Raw genomic sequence first — 27,396 nt, 5'->3', positions numbered from 1 at the left:
GCTGTTCGAAGTAAACATTAATGTGCTCGCATAGCCCTTGTGCTGACAGCCGCGTGCCGTTGCACAGCACAATAAATGCCCCATGCAAATATTGTCCTATACAATATTACTCTCTCTGGACTTCAGAAACATAGAGGACACAGGCCGCTGCTCCCGGATTCTAACTTTAGTATACATTTTTTTGCCCTGTTCGCCTTCATAAGGCACTGCCATTTAATTGAAATCTAATGATTTATTGCGCGCGTTTTCAAAACATGCCTTTTACAGAAATGTTGCCTTCACTTGGAAGTTTGTGTATGACTCCCATTTAATGACCCAAGGCCTCTCAGGGGGTTGACTACCTGTTACACTTTCATTGGTCCACTCACCTTCTAAAGGTTGATAAACGCATAGAAATAACATTAATACCTGCTGCTGGTAGGGCTATAAAGCATCAAGCCTATGACCGCACTTTATAAATATTTTTTCATGTTGAGATTGCAGCTAAAAGGAATTTGGGTGGTTACAGTAAATTATGCGGCTCAGGACTAGGGGATACTGGGTGAATCATGGGGACATGTGAGGCGGTCGTCCGTTTAACCTGAGCACGTGCTGTAGGGGGTCAGACTATGACAGAGTTCAATATATTTGACCCAATACTTTAAATAGCCAGGCACTGGAGTACTGAGCGGGGGAAGAAGTACCAGCTTCCCTGCTTCACTACATTGTGTTATCCTGGGCAACTCGTGTTGTCTCCGTTGAATAAATCCATTATTTGTAAAAGAACTGCCAGCGTTTGGAGACGCTCTGATCACCAGGTTAGAGAAACAGTTTGGCAGAGAGCGGAAAGGGACGCATTCGTGTACATGTCACAAAAGATACTCAGATGTGAGTCCCTTGCTCATTGCACCATCAGGATTCAAGCAAGCTGGGCCGACGACGCCTGAAATGGCAGAAACCGGTCCCCGGAAGCTTGTTTCCTTCCCAGTATAAGAATTGGCTTGGTAGTTTGGTTTGCCCTGTTCCCATCATGCACTGGGACAGGAACAGACTAATTTGCATATAGCCAAGTTCTGAGCTGGGATGGTGCAGTGAGCTAAAAAACGGTGATGGATCAAGCCCTGATCTTTGGACTGGGTAAGAGTGGTCTGCTTAATTCAGGCACTCTGTTCATCACCACCCCCTTTTCTGAATCATTTTGTTCACCATAAGCGTGGAAGGGTATACTCAGATGTGAGTCCCTTGCTCATTGCACCATCAGGATTCAACCAAGCTGGGCCGACGACGCCTGAAATGGCAGAAACCGGTCCCCGGAAGCTTGTTTCCTTCCCAGTATAAGAATTGGCTTGGTAGTTTGGTTTGCCCTGTTCCCATCATGCACTGGGACAGGAACAGACTAATTTGCATATAGCCAAGTTCTGAGCTGGGATGGTGCAGTGAGCTAAAAAACGGTGATGGATCAAGCCCTGATCTTTGGACTGGGTAAGAGTGGTCTGCTTAATTCAGGCACTCTGTTCATCACCACCCCCTTTTCTGAATCATTTTGTCCACCATAAGCGTGGAAGGGTATACTCAGATTTGAGTCCCTTGCTCATTGCACCATCAGGATTCAAGCAAGCTGGGCCGACGACGCCTGAAATGGCAGAAACCGGTCCCCGGAAGCTTGTTTCCTTTCCAGTATAAGAATTGGCTTGGTAGTTTGGTTTGCCCTGGTCCCATCATGCACTGGGACAGGAACAGACTAATTTGCATATAGCCAAGTTCTGAGCTGGGATGGTGCAGTGAGCTAAAAAACGGTGATGGATCAAGCCCTGATCTTTGGACTGGGTAAGAGTGGTCTGCTTAATTCAGGCACTCTGATCATCACCACCCCCTTTTCTGAATCATTTTGTCCACCATAAGCGTGGAAGGGTATACTCAGATGTGAGTCCCTTGCTCATTGCACCATCAGGATTCAAGCAAGCTGGGCCGACGACGCCTGAAATGGCAGAAACCGGTCCCCGGAAGCTTGTTTCCTTCCCAGTATAAGAATTGGCTTGGTAGTTTGGTTTGCCCTGTTCCCATCATGCACTGGGACAGGAACAGACTAATTTGCATATAGCCAAGTTCTGAGCTGGGATGGTGCAGTGAGCTAAAAAACGGTGATGGATCAAGCCCTGATCTTTGGACTGGGTAAGAGTGGTCTGCTTAATTCAGGCACTCTGTTCATCACCACCCCCTTTTCTGAATCATTTTGTCCACCATAAGCGTGGAAGGGTATACTCAGATGTGAGTCCCTTGCTCATTGCACCATCAGGATTCAAGCAAGCTGGGCCGACGACGCCTGAAATGGCAGAAACCGGTCCCCGGAAGCTTGTTTCCTTCCCAGTATAAGAATTAGCTTGGTAGTTTGGTTTGCCCTGTTCCCATCATGCACTGGGACAGGAACAGACTAATTTGCATATAGCCAAGTTCTGAGCTGGGATGGTGCAGTGAGCTAAAAAACGGCGATGGATCAAGCCCTGATCTTTGGACTGGGTAAGAGTGGTCTGCTTAATTCAGGCACTCTGATCATCACCAACCCCTTTTCTGAATCATTTTGTCCACCATAAGCATGGAAGGGTATACTCAGATGTGAGTCCCTTGCTCATTGCACCATCAGGATTCAAGCAAGCTGGGCCGACGACGCCTGAAATGGCAGAAACCGGTCCCCGGGAGCTTGTTTCCTTCCCAGTATAAGAATTGGCTTGGTAGTTTGGTTTGCCCTGTTCCCATCATGCACTGGGACAGGAACAGACTAATTTGCATATAGCCAAGTTCTGAGCTGGGATGGTGCAGTGAGCTAAAAAACGGTGATGGATCAAGCCCTGATCTTTGGACTGGGTAAGAGTGGTCTGCTTAATTCAGGCACTCTGTTCATCACCACCCCCTTTTCTGAATCATTTTGTCTACCATAAGCGTGGAAGGGTATACTCAGATGTGAGTCCCTTGCTCATTGCACCATCAGGATTCAAGCAAGCTGGGCCGACGACGCCTGAAATGGCAAAAACCGGTCCCCGGAAGCTTGTTTCCTTCCCAGTATAAGAATTGGCTTGGTAGTTTGGTTTGCCCTGTTCCCATCATGCACTGGGACAGGAACAGACTAATTTGCATATAGCCAAGTTCTGAGCTGGGATGGTGCAGTGAGCTAAAAAACGGTGATGGATCAAGCCCTGATCTTTGGACTGGGTAAGAGTGGTCTGCTTAATTCAGGCACTCTGTTCATCACCACCCCCTTTTCTGAATCATTTTGTCCACCATAAGCGTGGAAGGGTATACTCAGATGTGAGTCCCTTGCTCATTGCACCATCAGGATTCAAGCAAGCTGGGCCGACGACGCCTGAAATGGCAGAAACCGGTCCCCGGAAGCTTGTTTCCTTCCCAGTATAAGAATTGGCTTGGTAGTTTGGTTTGCCCTGTTCCCATCATGCACTGGGACAGGAACAGACTAATTTGCATATAGCCAAGTTCTGAGCTGGGATGGTGCAGTGAGCTAAAAAACGGTGATGGATCAAGCCCTGATCTTTGGACTGGGTAAGAGTGGTCTGCTTAATTCAGGCACTCTCTTCATCACCACCCCCTTTTCTGAATCTGTTCGCCTTCATAAGGCACTGCCATTTAATTGAAATCTAATGATTTATTGCGCACGTTTTCAAAACATGCCTTTTACAGAAATGTTGCCTTCACTTGAATTTCACTTGGAAGTTTGTGTATGACTCCCATTTAATGACCCAAGGCCTCTCAGGGGGTTGACTACCTGTTACACTTTCATTGGTCCACTCACCTTCTAACCTTTTAAAGGTTGATAAACGCATAGAAATAACATTAATACCTGCTGCTGGTAGGGCTATAAAGCATCAAGCCTATGACCGCACTTTATAAATATTTTTTCATGTTGAGATTGCAGCTAAAATGAATTTGGGTGGTTACAGTAAATTATGCGGCTCAGGACTAGGGGATACTGGGTGAATTATGGGGACATGTGAGGCGGTCGTCCGTTTAACCTGAGCACGTGCTGTAGGGGGTCAGACTATGACAGAGTTCAATATATTTGACCCAATACTTTAAATAGCCAGGCACTGGAGTACTGAGCGGGGGAAGAAGTACCAGCTTCCCTGCTTCACTACATTGTGTTATCCTGGGCAACTCGTGTTGTCTCCGTTGAATAAATCCATTATTTGTAAAAGAACTGCCAGCGTTTAGAGACGCTCTGATCACCAGGTTAGAGAAACGGTTTGGCAGAGAGCGGAAAGGGACGCATTTGTGTACATGTCACAAAAGAGAGGCGAATGGGTGGAAGAGGAGAGAGTGGAACGGCCTCTGAGTGTAAATGGAAATGGGAGTCTGAACAGCCCACCACACCTCCAGAAAAAAACAAGCATTTGCAATGCAATAGGTCTCGCATTTATGCGAGTTTTAGCCATTTGCATTGTAAATGACAATGCCTTTTATTTATGTTTTAAAAACAAAAATAAAAGGCGTTATTTGCAATGTCAATAGCTCAAACTTGCGCAAATGCGAGACCTATTGCATTGGAAATGCTTGTTGGTTTATTCTTAGAGACCATTCCAGGAGCTGAAATTGTTACAAGCGTAATATAACAGAGCAGAAATGACCCACAAAATATGATGAATAAAACATACAATGTCATTACTGTAGTTTATCTTATTTTCATCGAGGGTCATTTTAACGAGTCACGCATCATAGCACAAAACATGTTTTGCTTAAGGCTCCTGCAGTTTCTTTGATTGATGCTCCAGACATGCCAGGGTATGACCCTCTGACAGTCCCTTGGAGGGAGAACTGCATGATTTTTAGGCCACTTTATGGAAGTGTTTGCACACACTTCCCAGTTCTGGCCTGCAAGGTACATTTTAATAATACATAGGTGCCAAGTTTTTAGTATGCTTATTTGTGGCATTTCAATTTTTCAGTGGACCCATGTGTGACATTTTACTGCATAATGTGTGACACTGTTTAGTAAGTACAGTTATTTCCGCATGTGGGGCCTAAAGCCTGGCTGTCTTCAAGCAATCATGCAGGATTCAGGATATGGATGAAGTTAGAGGACGCCATGGCGCCTCTTTGAGCTACAATCGTCGTACAATCATTAAAAAGCAGGTTGATGATTGAAATCTGCTGGTTTGCATGATTAATCTCCAGCAGTGCTGTGATGCAGGAGATTGTCTAATACATGTTCTGCTAACTCCAGATGCGTGACAACTGATAGGGTTTAAGTTACTTGACGGAGGATACTATTGTGCTACAGTAGATGATGTGGTATTTTTAAAAAGCTCACCAGGCCCACGATGCACTACACAAGACCTTAGACATCACATATGATGTAACAAATCACCTAGAGAATGCCATCACGGTTGACATAACAAATCATACAGCAGGCAGATGTGGGAAGGGTGGCAGATCCATAATTCTACAAAGAACACTATGTTATATTGATTTGTATAGCACACTAATCACCCAAGAGGGTATCAAGGCTCTTGGGCGTGAATAGCTTTGTGGTCCCCAAGGTGCTTATACGAAGAGCCCAGTCTTCAGCTTCTTGAGGAACTCAAGAAGTGAGGAGATTTCTGATGTGTTGAAGGAGGCCATTCCAAGGCTTGGATGCGCTGAAGAATTGCGTATTTCCAGTACCCTACCTATTCACTGGCCACAAAAATCAATCCATACGCAATAATGACTGAATAGTTAATTATCTCAATCATGTAGCCATGGAAAATTGTGCAACCCTTGTGGTCCTTGACAAATGTATTATGCTTAATAAATTAATTCCAAATGAATATATAGCACATAATCATGGATCCTATGTACACGCCCATAAGTTTATCATTCTTACTCCATCCCTCTGCATCTTCCTGCCAGGTACAGTATCCTAGGGTTGGGCTTGTATGCAAATGCATTCATGATAAAATAATAATAAAATAGAATGTATATATGTGTGCATATTTTCAAGAAGCACCATCATTATCCCCTGAAAACCACTGCCATTGTTTTACTGCCTCTATCTCTATCCTGGAGTTATTGTATCCTCATACTTTAAGTAAAATATTTATGTTTACTAGCTTTGCATTGGATTTCGGGATAAAGGGTACTACACCTCCCCCTTGCTGCCGCCCCCAAATTCCACTCTCGCCTCTTCCCCAAACAGTAACAACCAGCTTCATTTGGCCCAGCTCAGGAGTCTGCAACATTTACTGTAGTAAGAGCAACTCATGTTCAGTGAAAATCATCACAAGTTACTAATATTTTCAGAGCTTTAATACTGACCCCATCAGAGAAGATTACATTAGTGCCCACCATATGCAATTTTACCAGCAGTGATCACCTCAGTGCATCAGGCTCGGTTTCCAGCATTAATGTAAAAAATGCTTTGTCAAATTGTAATGCCTCTACATGGCCAATACATAAAACAAATAGTTGCAATACCCCTGGCACCAAGTTAATATTAGTAATAAATCTCTACAACACCAGCTTATAATTTCTGAAAATACATACATTTTTCTTTCAAATACACACTTTTCAATTTTGGTATCCATATCTTTATTCAACCAAGCGAAGGCTTCTCGTTTACCAGGCTGGGCTGTAGACAGGGGAGCTACTTATGGGTAGCTGGAGGACTGCCAAAAGCATCAGAAGCTACTTGTCTGAGAAACCTGCTCGAGATCCCTCTCTGGCTGTTGGAGCTCTCCAGGTGATGCGCTGGGCTCTAAACCTCTAACCACCGCACAGCCCTTTGCACCCAAACACGCCCAGTATGGTGCTATTTGTAAAGCTCTTACAATTCTTGGGCCCTCAGTGGCATGTAGTCTTCTGCACAGTAGTCTAATACTGGACTTCAATACTGCCCTTAGTGCTGTTTCTCCTCTAGTACACCATAGGAGATCTAGTCCATCTCCATAATATAGCATACTTTTGCATTCCAATCGTAAGTTGTAGGGAGCAGCCATTTAACCCATTTGTTGAGTAGCACCTGCTTACCAGCAAGCAACAGAGAATTTACAAATGCCTGAGGTGCTTCCGCAGTCCCTGCGCAGGACCTCAGTCATCCACCCCAATACCCCACTTAGAGACATGTAAGCCCAGTTGCCACTACAAACGGATAACCGAGTATGTATCAAATATTTAGAAAATTATTTTCCCATCGAATTAAATGGAAGATTACTATTTTATAATGATGCGAAAAGTCCAAAAACATGAACAACGACCAAAAAGCTAAGAAGGTACTCAAAATAGCAAACGTAGCAGAAGAGAAATACAGCATGTATAAAACAGACTTTTCCCGATTGCATTCTTTCCATGTGGCAGGGAATATTAATCGAGTGCAGCTGGGCAAAGCTTAGCAGAAAACACCGCAAAACAAAAAGGCGCTGTGCTACTCATACCACTTCTTGTACATCATAAGAAATGACTCCAGTACACACACATTCAAGCGAATACAACAACCAGAAAGCCACGAACGCCGGACACACCTGTCCTCGCCTTCAGGAGCAGCCAGAGTTGCACGATGTCCCTGCACAGCAAGGAGATGAGGTTTAGCGTCATGGTGTCGCCCATGGGTGCAGCCTGCGGTCAGTGAGCCGGCTAGCCTGCAGCCCGCCTCGGGAGCCGCTGCTGAACGGAGACCTCCATGGTACAGCCGAGCCGGGCGTCTCTCGTACGGGACACAATACCTTTCTTCGAATTACACCCGAAGCCAGGACTCCTTCCAAGCTGGCTCAGAGGGGCCAAAAGGGGCGTACTGCGCCCAGCTCACATCTCGCCGTCCACCGTGCCGCCAATAAACAGAAATAACTCACAGACGGTTGTACACCTGCTCGTGACGCGGAACGCCCTGCCGGCTCAGGGGCTGTAAACAAAACTCATCCTTGAAGAACCTGTCCTAATCTCGGTGCCGGCCGCACGTCTGGAGCCTCCCTGCGGCACCCCCAGGCTTAGCAAATTGTAACCTACCCGAGGAGGCGGCTTCAGCCGTGAGCAGGTCTGCGGCGAGACAGACGGACAGCTGTCACACTCAATGGGGAGCTCAGGGGGCAGGCTGCTTTCTTTCAAAAACACACACCTCTGTGTAATTCAAAAAACTGCCCATAAAACACCCGGAGGCGGAGAAGACTTACGATAGATCTCGGACCACGCAGCCTGGATGCACTGAGACTGTCAAGTGCGGCCCCGGTCCCCTCTGCCACGCAATTGGACCAAAAGGCTTGGCACCGTTTAATTAATTCACTCAATAAGCAGCGCTGGCCGCTGGGGAGGGCTCTCTCGGAGAGTGAGTGCCCTGGCTGGGAGCCAGAGGCGAAGCCGAGGAAAACTTCACACGGTGCCTTCTCCAAAGGACAAGTCCGGCTTGGGCGAGTTAACTGTTAATGGGTCTGCTCAATGCAGACGCCTCGAATGCATCACCTGACCAACATGAACTCTGTGAATTCTAGATGAGACATGGTTGGTTACTTGTGTTCTTTGTAAAAATATTCTAACCGTGCAAAGAGTATGTTTTACAGACGTTCTCGGGGAATGTATAGAAAAAAATACATATATTGCGAAGGCATTTCTTTTTCCTGAACGTCTGACTGGTACGCATTCGTCACATGCCGATTTGTCCCCACACCGCACTAGCCTAAATACGTTTTATTAACATGCGCCATTCCCCTTTTCTTTCGCGTGTTTTCTATAGAGAGCAGCAGGATGCGGCCCAGTGCCAGCTGTTTGCTCGGCACTCTACCCTGCTGCCAGCTAGTAGCCAGCAAGATGGGCCCGAATCCAGAAATTATCTTTGATAAACTCCAGTTTGCCACCAGGAGTGTGAAGGTCAGGAAGGGGCAATAATTTGGGTATGGTGCTTCACTAGGCCAGAAGGTGTGACTAAATTATACAAACAAGCATTTTGGCAGTCCCACTGGAGTTAGGTGGATGGAGAGGACCAAATTATGCATCTAAGTTGAATACATTATATGCCAAGAAAGCCTAGATAAGCGGTAAAATGCAGCACATTTTGTGATAGTATTGCTACATTATTTTGACATTTTTAAACATTGTAACACTCTCTGGGTGAATATTTTCACCTTATTGAGACTAGCTTAACACTCAAATACAACCATAAACAATGGAAAGGTGACTAGTCAATCTTTGATAAGAGCTTTCCACTGTGCAGGAACAAGTCGCATTGATTTCAATAACTGAGTCCTTTGAGCTAGGATTTGTTTTTGTTAAACTCTTCATATTATGCAGAAGATGACGAATATGTGCTAAATGTGGTAAATCCATAATTATGCAGAGAGCGCCACAGCCACAGCCACAGATTCGCATAATTCAAGTGGCTCTGACAATAGGGCTTGCATTTGAAGGAAAAGGGCAAAGGCATAATGGCAGGCCGTGGCCCCAGGTGGGGCCTGTACCTGGACGGTGGAGGGGTTTACCAACAGCATTTGCCACTTTGGTATTTTAATTTGAATTTCGTTTGCTTTCTCTGGAGACCAGGAAAGGTGCAGTTGGCGCCCTTTGGCTGCCATTGAATGCTGGAGTGCCAGGGAGGCTGACAGGGGTACTGAAAGTGCCATTTAAGACTCAGGTCCTATTGGCACACATGTTCCTTCCTGGTGCTGTGCCCTGCAACCGCCAACACACCCAGCGGACCGGGACGCAAGCTTCTTCTGCCTGCGAATCTGCTGCCTGCCTGCCTCCAGGAGCCTGCCCGCTCACCTGGAACCCGGTGCTGGTGACTAGTGGTCCGAAGGCCTGACTAAGCATGGAGGATTGTCTCAGGTTTCTGGCAGGGATGTCTAACCTCTGCACTGTCGCATGTGAAGAGTGTGTGATGTGAGGAAGTTTCAGGTAGGGCCTCGGCTGAGCTTGGTGCAGCAGGGTGGCGGAGAGGCTCAGCAAGTGTACTAGGAGCAAGGTGCAGCTCAAGGGCAGTGTCGTCGACAGGAACACAGAAAAGGGCATTTATGCCTCGGTTCCTATTGGCACCCAAATCACTTCCTGGTGCTATGCGCCTGCTAACTTTCGACGCATTCACTGACCCGGACTCAAGCTTCCTGTGAGCTTAGTAGCAAGCTATTGCCTTTGCCAAAGCTCGTTTGTAAAACATTGTTAAAAAAAGTAAAAAAACAGGAGTAAAGGCAAACATAACAGCTCTTTGAGTCCCTAAAAAACGCAACGTCAGAGTTTAAAGAAAACACTTGCCAAAGCCTAACTAATGCACTCTCCACATGGCTCAGAACAGGAACAGATCAGATCCTATGGACACTTGGTGCTCTGGAGCAGCACAAGGAGCAGATTGCTGGTCCTCTAGGTGAAGAAAGATTTCCTTTCCAGTCATGCCAAGTACACCTTCTCCAACTCTGGCTGAGTGAATGTAGCAGCCCGACCCTCCCAAAGTGCCATTATTATTGCATTTGTGTGCCACCCCCTGTACTTTCAAGCAGCATGCCGAATGTAGTCGCCAAAAGTAAACCCAGCTAATGAAGCTTGCTCTTTAGTCAAATCTCGTTGAAAATACACTTGCTGCTGTGCTTTTGTGGACGACCTGGGATGGGTGAGGAGCTACACTGAAGGCAGGGGATGTGAGGAGAAAGCAGCACACGGGACAGAGAGTAACACAACACATGCATTCACATGAACTGCTCAAAGAAAAAAAAAAGTATTCCTCATGTGAGTAGAGGAAGGATGGGAAAGAAGCGTTGTGTTGGCAGGACCTAAAAAGCCTTCGTTTGTTTATAGATGCAATAAATACAATATAGATCTTTACCTAGTAACTCTTGAAGTTGATTCACTACAATTTCTCAACTAGTTTCACAAGAACTGGCAGGTTAGTGATAGGTCCAAAATCCAAGTTGTTTTTGCTTTTAAGAGAAGGGTGGTCCAACCTTTCCTCCAAAGGAAAGGAATTATGCTGGTGAAAATGGATAGGTTAACCAACAATGTCATTGCCAATTCATCTTGATTTTTAAAACCAAGCCTGTTGCAGAGTTCAGTGAAGGGTCGGCAGGTTTGAGATTAGTAAGAAGCTTGTAGACGGCATAAACTGAAACCGGAGAAAGTTGATGATGAATGCACCGTCAGTTCTTAGAACAAAGCTGGCTCATGCTGCTGAAGAACAGTGGAGGGGGGAGACCATTTTTTCCTAATAGTGACTTGTGTGTTCTTAGAGAAGGTATTCAAATTATCAAAGAACGAGCATAAGCACTGCATTTGAGAAGAGAAGAGTTGCCAGAGGAAGTGACAAGCAAACTGGAGGAGCCCAGTATTTTTTTCTTAGTTTTCCCTGATGGCATGCATACATAGCTGGGTGTAGGCTAAGGAGCTTATATCCTGTGGGCTATCAAAATTGGATTATTTCGCTTCCAATCCTCATTTTAGCCTCCTTTATTTATTTTAGTTCAAAAGAGAACAATGGTCCTTAGTGGACTTGGTTTCTCTTAATCAAAACCGGCCAAAATGTGTCCATAATACTGGACATTAAGGCTGCAGAAACCTAGGAAGAAGCATGAGAAGAAAAGGTATCAAAGAGTAATAGTAAAGATTCCACAGGGCAAGCACGTATATGTTTTACTTGCACAGCAGAATTAGATGTAGTAGGAGCAATCTAAGGTAAATATGGCTTTTAACGTGTTGGACGCTTACTATTCCGTTTGGCTACATGTGTCAATACTGTACATCTTCATTGCATTTAGAATGTGATTCCCCATTATGTTTTATTGTCTACATAATGTTCTTCACCTGTAGCTGCTGCGGTGTGACTACACCTTAACTGAAGCTCTTTCAGTGGTTCTACTTCCTGTTGTGTACTACTGGATCTTACTAGAATGGCTTTGATCACTCCTTTTTAGATGCAACATCACTTTGACGGAATTCGATTTAGGTATTGCACTGCATTGTCTAGTTTCCTTCAATGTCCGAGGACTCCACAACTGTAACGCCATCAACACAACGAAGACAATGCTCTAAAAGGTACTTGACATTTTCTCGCTGGACCTCTTTGTGACATTACATTTTCATGACATTTTAGAACATTTGCAGCAATTGCCTTCGTGGCTTTTCTGCTGCACCTCCATATCAAGTCACATTTGTTTCTGGAGTCAAATGGAGGGCTCGTTCAAAATGTCTCACTCAGGTCCAGACACCACATTGAGCCTTTTCAAGCATCCATACAGGCTAAATCTACGTAAGTGGGTTAAAGAGGCAAGCTAAGCAAGGTAGTTTGTAGTCATTACTATTCGGATTTACATTTGCTCTAAGACGAACTCTTCTGATACAAAAATATTCCTGTCTAATTTTATTGGGGTACATGTTTTCTCGCCCACTTATGCTTAACTTACAATTTTTACTAGCAGCAGACTCGGTGAAGGAGTACATTTTTATCGGGAACTTCCAAAACTGTATATGTGCAACGTTCACAGTGTGACTTAAGAAACTGTATGGAAAATGTATTATGAGGAATCTCACATGACTTCTGTACATGTGGGCATACACCTCGCATATAATTTTCATGCAAGCCACCATCAAGAGCAATTCACAAATGTGAGACATGTTTGGAAACATTCCCTGTGAAAACTGAGCTGCAGGGCTAACTTGAGCTCTTGAGTCCATCTAGAAGCTGCAATGGGCGCCGCAACTTTCCTATCAGAAAAGCATATCGTAACAGATGTGTCTAAAAGCAGACCAATGTGCAATGCAATAAAGCTGTAAAGGAAACAAGCATTTGCAATGCAATAGATCTGGCAATTGCGAGATTTTGAGCTATTGGCATTGTAAATGGCAATGCCTTTAATTCGTGTTTAAAAAAACCTGCAATAATAAAAGGCATTGTCATTTACAATACCAATAGGTCAAAGTTTTGAAAATGCCCGACCTATTGCATTGCTAATGCTTGTTGTTTACAAGCGCCCCATGCTGCGCTTTCACCTTAGAAAGAGGCCAGGCCCCTTTCTTTAGACGAGCCGTGTCTAAAGAAAGGTCCGCGGCCCCTATTAAAGTGAAAGCGTGGTATGGGGCACTTCTACCAAAGAAAAGCATTTGTTTGTCAACTTGACAAACACATGTTCTTTTTTGGTAAAAAATGGCCTGTGAAAGCGCGCATGGTGCGCTGAATGTTGCAGGCAAGCATGTCGTGCCTGCAGTAAGTTAAATTCATTATAGAAAATAGTCCTTACAGACTAAATAAGACGTACCATGTAACAGCGAAGTAAAAGGGCCAGTCCTCATGGGAGGTTACAGATGAAGACAAGGCGGTACTTAGTTGGGACTAACAAGCCTAATAACGAATCAGAAGCCAGTAAATACGTAGGAAAATGACACAAGCCAATGACAAATTTGGGCGGAGAGTGGGCGGGGCTTCAAGTCCATACTCCAATACAGCATGCCTCGCACAGCAGCGCATGCGCTGCCCGGGCTTGGCCTGAAAAAAGATGTCCATTTTAAAGTTGTTACAAGTGATGTGGCCTAAAAGATTGAGCTGGAATGCCATTTCTGGGGCATACTCAGGATTTTCGTGCACATGGTGATCCAATTTAATGGCACAGTCATAAAAGGTAATGTGGTTGAAGAAAATATAATAATTAATTACAATTAATTCAAGCATTCCATTCAGCACCTATAGTGTTTATCAATGAGTCATGTAAGTGGCAGAGTTGTGGCTAGACATGGGTCAACCAGCTCGCTTTGTCTTAGGAACTTAAGCTGCAATTTACTACTAAGGCAGAAATTTGTAGCTGATTATTTGTGTTGCCGTACAGACTAAATGTTGGATAGGTTAGCTTTTGTCAGGTCCCGGTCTGTAATCTCTCAGAGAGTGAAAGAAATGATTAATTAGACGGCCCCCATAGTAAATTATCAGTCGCTAAGCACTTTGGGCAGACCTGCCCTTTACAGGAGATACCAAAACTAGCGCACATAATCCCCTAATGCCCTAGTCTGCTAATGTGTTTTACAAGAATGGAACGTGTCCTATAAATGCAACTACACTGCAATACAAATTAATGGTAGGTCTTTGCCTGCAGTGGCACAGTGAGAAAAAAAAAGATTTAAAGAAATGCACCCAGAGTATTTAAAAACGTCCACATGAATTCAAGCATTCCACCCATCACAGTTTTAATTTTGCAATGATATTTTGAAACAAGGATGCAAACACTAACACCATGATAAACATATACTTTCTTATCTAACACGTTTGGTAGACAGAAATCAGCCACAATGCTAAGCCACCTATGTCAGGCAATGTAGGAGACCTTCAGACGATGGTTCTTATATCAGGCCCTCACCAGCCTTGTACCCATTGTCTCATCGATCAGTGATGAGAGGATACAAGAAGCTGGTGTGTGATGTGTACGAATTGTCAGACCGAATAGTTCTGCTACATACATTTCAGCCTCAAAATGGCCCACTAGTGTGTTGAATAAACTAGAACAACCATAACATTAAGCAATTATGCTACATATTTTCGCCAACCAATGGTTTTCATGAAAACTATGCTTTAAACAAGTTTTTAATATTTGAATACATGATCAAAGACACAGATCACCGGTGAGTCATAAAAATGGATCACTACAAACCAGGTACAAAAATAATTTTGTTTTCTAATCTCATCAAAAATATATTACAGATAATCTTGTCTGCCTAAACCAACAGTGCCAAAAAAGAAGGCGCATGTGCAAAAGAGATACACATTGGAACCTGGATAGATTCGGCCAGCTCCCCGGCCTTTACCATATGAATCCATGCAGCCAGTTTCTTAGCCTTATTTACAAACACCCCTGTAACAAGCAACAGCTCAACGTTCTTGCAGTTCAGGTTTAATTTAAAACCCGAAGTGCATTAAAGTTGTAACCAGGAAATATAAATGACAATACATTGTTTCTTTTGAAATAGCACTCATCCTCCATATCCAGTTCATAAATATGCATAATCAGAGGAAAGCTAAGGTTGTGAATAGGTGATGTGATTATCAGGAATTTGACTGCCATAATTATCCAACGGTTACTAACAAAAAATTGGCAAAGGCAATAGGTCTGGTCTTAGCCACTAGGCTTTTGGTTTTGTCATGCTTGTTTTGTTTAATCGTGTTTTTTCCAAAACTTGCCGGGGAAGCTGCCAGGCCCGAAACAGCCTAAACACAAAACTGGCTTAAAGCAAAAGTATTTTCTCAAAAACACATAATGCCATAGTAGTCCACCGCATTTAAGGGAACTTCTTTGGAAAAGGGAAGAATGCAGTCACTCACAATGAAGTTAGCCAGTGGCTAAAGTGAGATGACCCATTGTCCCATAGCGGAGTAGACAAAAGAAAAACGTGCACCTTAAGAGACCAACTGATTAACAGGACTGTCTGAAAGTCCCTCTAAGTAAACATATCATACATACAAGTTTCTCAAAGTCTAACGCTCAATCTAAAATGCAAGTTTAATCCAATTTAAATAGACAATATATTCAATATGTTTTTTGTCGCTTTCAGCTAAATTACGTCTATTAGAATTAAACTATGAATTCATTCAAAAAAGTTACTCAATTCTGAATCTTATCAAAATGAGAATATAAAAAGTTATTTAAGAGGCCTTCATAGGAGTTTTCCTTCTGGTAAAGTAAATTTAGCAAAGCAGACTTGGAATTACTTTAAGCAATGTTTTCAGTTTAACAAAATTATTATCCCTGCTTAAAAGACCAGACCATCCAAGGGGAGCTGATTTGAAATTCCTTGACAATTCAAAAAGTATGCTATTATTAGAAGGCAGGTGCAATGAATGCCTATAGAAATACAGTTGGTTGATATTAATAAGAACATATATATATATATATGATCTTTTGATATGTAAGGTGATGATGATGCTATGTTACCTGTCACCATTAAGGGTAGTCATGCAAACATTCAATTATCTATTTAGCTGATTGGTAATTCATTAACATGTCACTTAGGTTATTTCACAGCTTAAGATAAGAAAACAAAGCATCATTAATTGATTAGTTAGGATGAAAGGAGGAACTTTAATTGTTAATCAATGGAAGACTAGACAAAGGTCCCATAAAAAAGGAGACAGTGGTGGTCCTGATGGAGTATGATGAGGAGTTAATTGTCTCTTTGGAAAGGTTGATTTGAAACTTGTATTGAAAGATGTTAAGTTGGCTATTGATCTGTAATGAGGATTCAGCAAGTTTCTTAGGTGAGCTCCATTTGCTCTGAGGGATTTTACACCATGTTTTTTCTTTTGTAATTGGGAGGGCAAATCAAATTAAAATTGGTAGACCTAAGGTCAAGGCACAAGATGCATAGTCGACTTAAGGCTTGGAAGTACTCGGACCTTCTCTTCAAAATGATTTGAAATCTAGACCCAGAACTTTTATATCCTTTGTTCCTCCAGGAAACCATAACGTTCTATTGGGACTGGTGTAATGTTTTTATACTGGTAGAGAAAGGAGAACCCCATGGTATTTGGATCAATACCCCTCTGTCATTGTATTCCCAAACTGCTCATGCTACTATATCACCTAGCACCCCATTTAATTCACACAAAAAATATCAAACCACTGTTACACCCTAATAGCTTTTCAACAGTGGTACAAGCCATGGTCCTCGCTACTTTATACTATAGTAAGGCGAGCCAAGCTCCCCTTAGTGCCAATGAATACAGGATAAACTCTAGCACCAGAAAATATGACCTATAGGTCCTACACTGGCTTTCTAGAGTAGCCAGGATCAAATTCAATCTGACTTTTAACACATAATAAAGGCAGACTACCTCACAATTGTTCTCAAAATCTTGAATGGCAACAATGATGTAAGAAGCACTGACACTCTAAGACTAGAAACTAAAACGAAATGCAATGCTATGCAACAACAAATCAGTCTTTCCTTGGAGCAGGCTCTTCCATCTGGAACATGCTTCCAGCTGACATGAGATGCTCAGAAGAACTCCTGAACTCCTGCAAAGGACTAAAACCTTCCCTTTTAAAAAGTTATCTGGGATTGTCTCTCTCTCGCTCTCTCTCACATCTGCTAATCTCTCTGGAATAAACTACAGCTTCCTTAAATGTTATTCCCCAGTAGTGTACTCTTTGTCAGAAAATCTCCAAACCTCTTCTCCTACTTCCCTGTCTTGCGTTTTTTGACAGCCACATTTCTCTATTGTAGTGTGCTGTCCTACTACACCTTCTTTGTTTGTATTATCTCGCGAGTTATGCCTGCCCTTTCTTATTACTTACTTGAAGGCTTACATCTATATTTTCTCTTCCCTTCCTGCAAACCTTTCTATATTTGTCTCGCCATCAACTTTACCTCTGTAACTCTTCTTGATCTCTTTTACTCCCTATTAACAGCTCTTAGCTTTTATGTCATTAACTATATCTTCTCTTGATCTCTACTGAGATTGCAACTGAACCATAGCCAGCCCAAGTTTATGAATTCTGTTGAAAAATGACTCCAGGTTTATTTTACTGTACAGCTTACTTATACCATCTCGGTAGAGTTGTGCTTTATTGACGTGCAAAATTAAAATGCAGTAAACATTTTCTGAAATTCAACATAGTCTTGTAGCTTGGTTTTGTAGGCTCAAGAGGTATTTTTTATTCTTGTTTAGGGCGCTGGAAAAGACCGTTTTGCAAATGGGCAGCCAAAATTGCAAGTTCAATTTGGTTGGTGAATCGTAAAAGAAATAAAATATCAAAGATACAACCTGTCTCAATATAACGAGTTGGAGGTTGTTTCCTTTGCTTGTACAGTGATTTGCTCACTGGACAAGAGTCTATAGTCACACCAACTTCACGATTATTTAGTGAGTAAACAGTTGTTAGGGCATCTCATATTTATTAGTGTGAACAAAATGATTGCTTATACCACCCTTCTACAAATTCTGTTTTACTCGCATTAAAATAGAAGTATAGACCAAGAAAACTGTTCAATTAGAAATTCAAGCCATCAAGAACTTTCACCCTAAATCTTAAACAACAACCCTCTGCACAACCTCTCAGTCGCTGTCAATGCTGCCTCAAAGTGTGCAGGCAGATTTAGATTGATATGCTGGATGAACATGTAGTAAATGATAAGGTTGGTAAAAAGCCCACGAGGGAATAATTAGGCAACAACAGCCACCTAGCCTCTTGGCGCATGTACTTCTTGGTATAAGCCCTGATGTTAGATCAATGTGCTCCAATGAATACAAATTTCTGAAAATAATCACCAAATAAATTAGGGTAAACTAGGATAATCGATGTAAAGCATGTTAAAGACGATGCTTAAATTTCACAGGCTCACCAAGACACTCACTCTGATCCACCATCATACTTTGAGACAGAGTTTAGAAGCACAAAGCTAATAACCAAGTACAGGTTACATTCATAATAGCTGTGCAGAAAATAATGTGTACCATCTATGCAGATTTCATATTTTTTTGAACCAAAGTAATTACGTACAGTTTTATTCACTTTTCTTCACAATGCCAATTTTGCTGCAAACTAATAATTCTGTAGCATAGAAACTAGTTGAAAAGATCACAATTGAACAGTGAAATGCAACAGCACAGCAACGGTGGCCTGGAGTCACAAAGGGAAAATGTTGTACATGTACTCTTACTACTACGTTTGGAATAACAATCACAATCAGACATATAATTATCATTGTATTAAAAAAATATAAATGCAACCTATTTTAATAGTGAAACAAGAAAATGAAAGTGAACAGTGATGGTGCAAAATATTGATTCATTTACACAAAATAAAATGCAGACTATTTTGAGTTAACTCACGTTAAGGTTGTGCATTGAACTTCAGAAATTGAGAAGGGTCAATTTAAATAACTACTGGCACAGCCAATAGGTCTCGCTTATTCAACAACTATTGGCATAGAGAAGATTGTTTCAGAGTAGAGTGAAGTGGTGTAGAGTGGAGTGGTGCAAGGTAGAGTGCAGATGGGTGGAGTACAGTGGCATAGAGTAGAGTGATGTAGATTGCAGCATTGTGGAGTGCAGTGGTGCAGAATAGATTAGAATGGCATAGAGTGGGCTACTGCAGAGTGGAGTGGCGTAGAGTGGTGCAGATTTCAGTGGTGCAGAGTAGAGTGCAGTGGCATAGAGTTCAGTGTAGGAGAGTCCAGACTTGCAGAGTAGAATGTCAGAGTGCATTAGCGTAGTGGTGTAGAGTATAGTGGTGCAGTGGGGAAGAGTGCAGTGGGGTAAAGTGGACTGGCATAGATCAGAGTACAGTAGAGTAGAGAGGGGTAGACTAGAGAGGCAGAGAGTACAGTGTCAGAGTGCAGTGGTGCACAGTGGATTAGAGTGGTGTAGAATGTATTAGCATACAGTGTAGTGGCGTACAGTGTAATGGTGTAGAATGCATTGGCGTAGAGTGTATTACCGCAGAGTGAAGTAGAATGGCATAGAGTGGTACAGAGTAGAGTGCAGAAGCAGAGTGCAATGGAGCAGGCTACAATGACGTAGAATTCAGTCGCAGAGTGTGGTATTGTAGATTAGAGAGTTGTAGAGTGCACGGTTGTAAGATAGAGTGACATACATTGCAGTGGTTCAAAATAGATTAGCACAGAGTGCAATGGCGTACAGTGTAATGTTTTGAGTAAAGTGGTACAAAAATAATTGACATAGGGTGCAGCGGCATAGAATAGAGTGGCATCGAGTGCAGTGAGGTGGAGTGACGCAGATAAGATTGCAGTTACGTAGAGTGGAATGGCGCAGAGTGGCATAGAGTAGAGTGGCAAAGAGTAGAGTGGCATAGAGTAGAGTGTCGCAGAGTGCAGTGGTACAGAGTAGATTAGAGTGGCTTGAAATGGAGTGGCGTAGTGTGGAGTGTTGCAGAGTAGAGTGCAGTGGCGTGGAGTGATGCAGAGTAAAGAGGAGTATGCATAGTGTGGTAGCGCACTGCCATTACAGACAACACATCTTCAATTGAAATGACCATTACATTTGTAGAAACATACAGTTTTACTGATAAAAGTATACAGTGCACCAACGATAATATGTGCAAATGTCATCACGTCGTAGATTGATCTGATCGTATTAAAATATTTGTTTCCCCCACACTTCAGAATTGCCATAAAATGTGCATAGTTTGTGCTTTCCATATTCTGAAATATCTGCACAGTTCATTTGCTTTGTGCTTGAAAAAACATATCATCGTACAGCACACCCCGAGTAGCCTGTAGTGTAGTTCCTATCTCCCTAATAAGCTCTGCGCATTGGAATAATATACATTATAGTTTTGACATAGGACTGAGGTCAGTATGTCTCTATCGAGTACATTAAACTTAATTGTGTGTGCCAGCTAACTCAGAGGTCACTAGAAACTTTCTCGAATTAACAGGAAGGGATTAGTCTCTGACAACCGCATAAACATGACAACTTTGTCTCCCTTAGAGTCGGAACAATATCTTCAGAGTCGTGGAAACAATAGATAACTATTTCACTCAGTCAATCGTGCATGCTTCGTTTCTACAGAGTTGCACAGAAATAGAGAGACAGGCATTTAAATAAAAAGGGGTTTATTGAACAGTCCTCTTTCTCATGCAAGAGATATGAACTGCTACAATCACTTGACAGAATGCGAAGTATAATGCATACAGCGTAAATAGTAATATAAATTAATACTGTAATAGCATGATCTGTTACTAGGACATATATAAAAATACATACATAAATAACACAGGCTAAAATACTCAACTGGTGCTTCTAAAATAATCCTACCCCAGTGTACCTAACCTAAGTCTAGGACGAGGGAAGAAGTAGGTGCTGTCTTAGTATAAGTTTAATTTAGTTTAGTTTTGCCAAGAATTGCCAAAGGTTTCTCTAGGTTCTAATCAGCTCCATACCTTACAATGAGAGAGGTTGGTATCTCTTTCCCGGGACTCTATTTCCCAACACCCCGCAAGGGGAGTCAGAAACACTGGAGCTGGATTCTCGGCAGGAGGATGACAGCTTCTAGTCAGTGCGTCAGCTTGGGAGAGGACTTCCTTCGGGACTTGCTGTGGAGAGCTGCGTCGTGCAAGTAGGTAGTCGAACTGCACCGAACCACACCGTGCTTTGCCATAGCAAGTGAATGTATATTTATACCTTGAAGGTGTTTAGGCATGCCAGTATTGACAAAGATTTCGGGCATATGAACACCATGAATGAACTCCGAAGGAATAGATGTTCATGCATAATAAATGAGTTCTTGGAGAAATCAATATCCAGGCAAGGGGAAGTCCCTAAAGCTTAAGAGTCTGGTTATCCAAGAAGTCGTTGTGACGTAGATGAACGGATGTAAGTAGCCATGCCTGTATTTGGATAGCATGGGCTATGCCTGAATAAGTACTGGATTTCTATGCCTATATAAGGGCAATGTGAAATATACCTATATAAGGGCATGAAACTGGAAATTCATACGGAATCTAAATCGATACACAACAAGCCAGCAGGGCTGTCACATAAATCCTCTCACTTTGAAGTCAGAAAAAGAAAGGTAAACACCAAAGTCCCTGGAAGCCAGCCTGACATTTTACCTCTGACTTTGAATGCACAGCAAAAGTGAGAAGATTAGAACAAGATTTAAAGGCCTGTTTACAGAAATTCAGTTCTGGTGGAAGAATGCAGTAAATAGTTTTTGGTCAATGGAAGGGTCGTGCTCAATCTGGGAAGCCCAAAACAAATCAAACCAGCAAAGAAAGCAAGCACATTTGAGTTAAAAATCACAAAGCCAATGGTAAGTAATGGGTAAAATGCATTCCCAGGGAAGCTTTCCGAATGTTCCCAAGATTTCCTCAGCAAACCAGACACGACAGGCTTCAACCTAAAAAGGATACTTTATTTTGTGATCCTGCTGATAATGTGCAACACTTGATAGGAAACCCGACTATTGTGCCTGAAGTGAGTACAACATTAGCTCTATTTAGTAGGAGACACCGCACCTTTAAATTAATTTAGTGACTGTACCACTTAAAGAGTGGCAAGCCTTCCTAAACTGATAAATCACGAGCATCTGTAGCACAAACAATAAAACACAGTCCCTTTCGTGGTTAACCTTAAAGAGGAGTTTCTTAACGAGCAACCACACAAACCACTGACATAGATTCTTTGAATAAATGATATATTTGTGACTGGACTGGAAGAAAAGCCTTAATGGCAGAGTTTCATTGGGAAACACAACAAACCATTCATAAAATGAACCTTTGAACACAATACTAAGAAAACCAACATCATGGAAAAAAATGTTTATACAGAACAAGATGATCCTGCAGAAAACTCTGTTAATATTTATTGAAGCTCCCTTTGTGTGGATAGATTGGCTGGTCTTTTCGCTCAAAGTCACATGACAAAATATGAGCTCTAACAAAATGGATTCAATTAGTTACGCCAAATGAAAAGTGCAAAAAAGGCATTTTGAATGCCAGTGCAGTCTATGTCCTATATGACTTCTCTTTGTAAAAATGTATTCATCCAGTCAGTCCATTCTCTTTGATATATAGACTGAGTGTGTCATTAAGAGGTGAGGACTAATAATGTATAGTACAAATAAGAAAAACAAACAGACTGTGAGCTCCTTCGTGTCTACTGCATACCAGAACTAACCATACTCACAAACCCTTGAGAAAGACTTGCAACCTATTCTCCTACAGTGCACCCTATTGTGAGAAGCATTTGACAGTACACCTGTGTTGGAAAATGAGGCAGCATCTGTGAGGCATGCACAAATAACATGACTACATTTGTCCTTCACTGAAAACCAAACACCTAATTGTAGCACCTGACTCTCAGAGGGTAGCGTTGCAGAGCAGTCTGAGGCTTACTCAAGGGAGGTGGTGTGGGCTAGTATTCGCCATTCGCAGGTGCTCAGAAATAACACTCAATAAATGACTGTCCAGTCTGTACTTGGCTTTATAAAAGTAAGAGTACATTTATTAAACACACACAGTACTCACTACAATGCACCAATTTACAAATATACATAAGCTGTTGGAATTAATTTGTGACATTGCATAACATCTCCACCCCTCCTGTAGGGGAGTGGGGTCTAGTACCACCACTCCCATGTACTCAGATCATCTTGCCCCCAATGCAGTTAGTTGAACATAACCTGGAGCGAGGGCCCTGCGCACTGGCACCATCCCAGTGGCGACCCCCCCATTATCCCAACAGCATTTAAAATAGGTAACCCTGCCTTGGTGACACACAACCCTGTCTGAGCATTTCCTACAGACCATGAAGTATACACCTCTACATCTTAAGGGCTAGCAGTCTGGGTTCTTCACCTAAAAACAGCAGCAAGAATACATGTTTAAGCATCACTTTAGGAAGACAATATTCATCACATTTGTGGGTCATTAGAATGCATTGCAATTACAGCCCCTAAAGGCATTACAGATGAAATCACAGGATTATGCATATACAGCCAGACATCCTAGCAGGAATGTTTGGCAACATAACCCCACTTTGCTTATGACATCACCTTACATTGGTGCTTCACATTACATATGTAACCTTCAGTCCCTCTAAAAGAAATAACCATAGTAAATGCATTTCTGGTGCAATTACACCTCTTCACCTCCAGGAGATGCCCTTCTCTAGACTTCCCAGCACAGCTTTTCACTCCTTGAAGCACTTCAGTACACCCCCAGCTGTAGAACGAAAGTTCCAGCGCAGGAGGTGTTAATGCCTGTGCTGAGCCCTTGGGGGGTTATTCTTATAGGTCCCCTAGAAACTTAGGGTGGGACTTTTCTTCGCAGTACTGGGGGGGGCTGAGTGGCTCCTGCAGCACCCCCTGCACCCTGGCTCACATATGGTGGTGAACCTGTTCTTCTGGGGCCACCAAAAGCAGCGAAAACACTGTTTTCTCCCTGCAGGCCAGTCCAGGCCTGCAAGGCATTATGGGGCGATTCCCTGCGTTGTCTTGAATATTTTCTCATCTCTTCTGGTCCGCCCGCTCCAGCGGTCGGACATGGAGACTGCAGCCGGCCCTGCGAGGCTTCGGGGAAGTGTGACGGGACTCCCCCATTTGTCCTGCTGTGGAGGGGAGTGCAGCGGCACTCCCCCCCCCCCCTCTTCCAGCACTCAGGGCCCAGAGATGGGATCCAGGGCCCCCCACCTTGACGCGCCCCGGACTTCATTCTTCTTGCCGGGGGCCAGGGTGGGCTCCTGGTATGCCTGATCACCATTGGGGCCCGGAGTTGGGGTCCCGGGCCCCTGAATACTTCATGGGGAGCACAACAGTGCTCAACAGCTTTAATTCGGACTCGAGGGGGGACGCACGACGGCACGCCCCCCTCCTCCTCCTCCTCCTCCTCCGCACCATCATTTTCACAGTGCTCCCCGGCTTCGTCGGGGCCTGCACTTGGGATCCCGTGCCACTCTCCCCATTACCAGGGGGCGCGACGGCGCTCCCCTGCTTCCGGTTTCGGAGGGGGCCAGGGTGGGCTCCTGGCACCCAGCGGGGGGAACTTTTCATGCGGAGCCCCACGTGCTTCGTCGTCGGTTGTCCACAGGTCAAAGGTCGTTCACCTGCTGGGGGTCATACCTCAGCCCCCAGGGGTTCGATCTTCCTGCCTTTGGCCTTTTCTTGCTCCTGGAGGCGCTCCCCAGCCACTGGGAGCACTCTCCTTCACCCTCTGAGTCTCTGAGAGGGGGAATTCTGCAGGGAGCTGTCTTCACTGGCTCCCTGCGCCAGCCTTTCGCCTGCTCTCCTCCTGGGCCTCTCTTTCCCAGCGCAGAGGCCCCTGCTTCTACGCACTGGTCCTGGACTCTTCTGGTGCTGTTCAGGGTCCTGGGGGCAGTCAGGGTGTTCCTCCTTCCAACTGTCCATTGCGCCAGGCTCCAGCACCGTCTGCCTCAGCAGACCACACCTCAGAGAGAGCTTCTCTTCCTGTGCAAGTTCTTTTAAGAAGTTGGGGAGGGGGCTGGCAGGAAGACTCTGTTTGCCCTATCACACAGCGCCACATCACTTCTCTGCCCCTGCTCCTTCCTCACTGGCCAAGGCCTCTGGGTTGGTTTTTAGATGGCGTCGTCCAGGGTCTCCTGCTACATGGTCTCTGAAAGCCCTTTTCCCCCCTCACTGCCTTTCCTCCTTGTTGCAGCCTGTTGCCTGGCACCCAGTGATAGCTGCTGATGGATGAGCCTGTAGCTCCACCCATCTTCTCCTCCTTGGAGAGGAGGCCTTAGCTCATGGAAGAATGGTTATCAATCCAGACTGCTGAGGTCAGCCCTCAGCCAGGCCCTGGTTATGGCTGACTCAGAGAAATATGACATTTCTGGATGACCCAAAAGTAGTACAAATAGGACTTTGGACTCTGCAGAATACCTCTTCTCACACCCATTACAGTGGACTTTAGTGCGTGTCTGGAATCTGTAGGCCTTAGGAAAGTTACTCTAGCCCATGGGCTCCACATCCCCAGAGGGGAATAATGAAGTGAAAAACAATAAAACACACTGACTTTCCCTGGCATGTTTCTTCCCAGTGTTTAAAGCCTATTCCATGTCACCACCCAATTCTGCATAAGTCCTGCCACACCAGTCTATCTGCACCTGCTCTTTGGCTGTGCATGCTAGGAATCTCCCCTGCGCAGCCCCTACACGTGTGCACACACATGTACACATGTGTCTGCATGTAACCAGCCCGGTGTCACTTACTCCAGTTGCTGTACAGTGGCCTGGTCAAGCCAGGGGGACACCAGTAAAATCCCCTTACAGTCTCTTTCATTCTGAGTTCACTGTGGGCGAATCCCCACTTATGAGGCTCCCCCCACAGTAAAAGCTCAACATTTAGGTGCTCAAAAAGCAAAAAATCCGGGCGGTCCATAGTCTCAGAACCACCTTCTAACAACCTGTCACAGCTGAGTATGCACCTATCAGACCCACAAACAATCCTGTTTGTAAATTATTTTCTAATGTATGTCACAGATCAAAGGATGTTGTAGTGTCCTCTTCAGCCTAGGAGCATGCAAATGAAATAGGTCGCACCCAGAGCTCTGCAACATACGTTTTTATTCTTCACATACAACCATACACTGCCCTTAACACCTCCCAGCAGGTTACGTAATTCCTGCTGAGAGTCCGTCCAGAACTGCAAGTGTCCTAGCGTGCATAATCTCAAAATACTACAGATGTATCTGAGCTGATCCTTCAAAGCAAACAAAAAGGACTTAAATCAGCTGAACATTTAAATTCGATCACCAGGAACAGGCCTTCAGGGGTGTGTATGGAATGGGACACCCCCTAATAATTTGTCTATCACGTCAAGGACTGGCAGTGCAGTCAGGTCCGTTGCCTTCAGCAACAGTTATTTTAAGTCACATTTGCTGCAGACTGGATAGAGGTGAGCGAGCCAACAAATTAAAAGGTGAGCAGAGATGACCCCGACAATATTTGGAATATAACTTATACAACCAACACCATCTAAAAATATGATGAAGTGACTTCAAAATATTTTTTAAAACATATTTCTTTAATATGCATTTGTGTTTCACCTTAGTCCTTCAGACTAATGTCATTGAATTGAGAGAGATTTAATAAGTCATAGATTTTAAACCTCACCTTGTAGATATTCATTCCCCCTCCCCACTAGCCTGAAAACAATGTCACTACTGAACTCAGAGGCAAGTCAATTGTCTTGGGTACCTTATATGTGGCCTAGATTCTTCTTAAAAATAGAGCAACAAAATGACCTGTTAAATCAAACACAAGAGGTTTTAGTACAGTGCGCTTCTCGAACTCGCACATTTATAGGTATTTGTAAGTGATAATGAAAAAAGAAGGTTCAGAGAAATAAAATATTTGCCTATGATCACACATTTGTTCAAGCGGTGAAGCAAGGATTGATCCAGATTTTCTGGTTTACCAATCTGCAATTTAGCTGCTAGATGAGTATCTCTTTCTCTCTGCTTTTTTTTAAAGGTCTCTGCTTTGTGAATAAATCCTTATGTATGAAGCTACAACGTCTGGTAGGCAGAAGCTACATGAAAGCTCAACTCGTTTAAGGCTCGATGGTCCAAGAGGAACTTGAGGTAAGCAGGAGCCAGAGCCAGGCAGGGCCGGCCTTAGGCATGTGCAAGCTGTGCACCTGCACAGGGCCACCAAACCCCAGGGGCCACCACGCCAATATATATCCTTAATATATGAATCCTCTGAGGATGGATACATATTTGCGTGGCGGCCCCTGGCAGGGATTTGGCGGCCTCCGGCTCTGTTCCACTTCCAAACACCCTGACCCCCCCCCCCCCCCCCCCTCTTCACTGGCCTCCGGGCTGTGCCCCGCCCGGGCCCTTTCTTCCGGGGCCCCCTACCTACACTTGCTGCCCAGGGCCACCATGAGCCTAGAGCTGCCCCTGAGCCAGGTATCAGCTTCGAATGGCTTGTTTATCTCAGAGACTGCATCTGGGATAGCACAGTGATCTACGTAGGTGTGTGTGATGTGTAGGCATGAC

At 43.9% G+C, this 27,396-nt stretch overlaps 1 protein-coding gene across 12 annotated transcripts in view; it reads right to left on the bottom strand.

Moving 5' to 3' along the window:
- The window catches only part of MCF2L (MCF.2 cell line derived transforming sequence like), a 1,263,355-nt gene that overhangs the window by 561,534 nt on the left and 674,425 nt on the right, over positions 1 to 27,396 (bottom strand). Inside the window, exon 1 of one of the 12 annotated variants that reach the window (XM_078657687.1) lies at positions 7,485 to 7,863. The exons of the other annotated variants lie outside the window; for them this stretch is intronic. Coding sequence (XP_078513813.1) covers positions 7,485 to 7,569 — 85 coding nt within the window. The 5' untranslated portion in view covers positions 7,570 to 7,863. Of the gene's footprint in view, positions 1 to 7,484; positions 7,864 to 27,396 lie in introns of those variants that run through there. 12 annotated transcript variants of the gene reach the window in all.

Source organism: Lissotriton helveticus, chromosome 8 (genome assembly GCF_964261635.1).
Source record: "Lissotriton helveticus chromosome 8, aLisHel1.1, whole genome shotgun sequence".
Classification (NCBI taxonomy): domain Eukaryota; kingdom Metazoa; phylum Chordata; class Amphibia; order Caudata; family Salamandridae; genus Lissotriton; species Lissotriton helveticus.
Note: the sequence above shows the minus strand (reverse complement) of the source record. Positions and strands in the feature narration are given on the sequence as shown.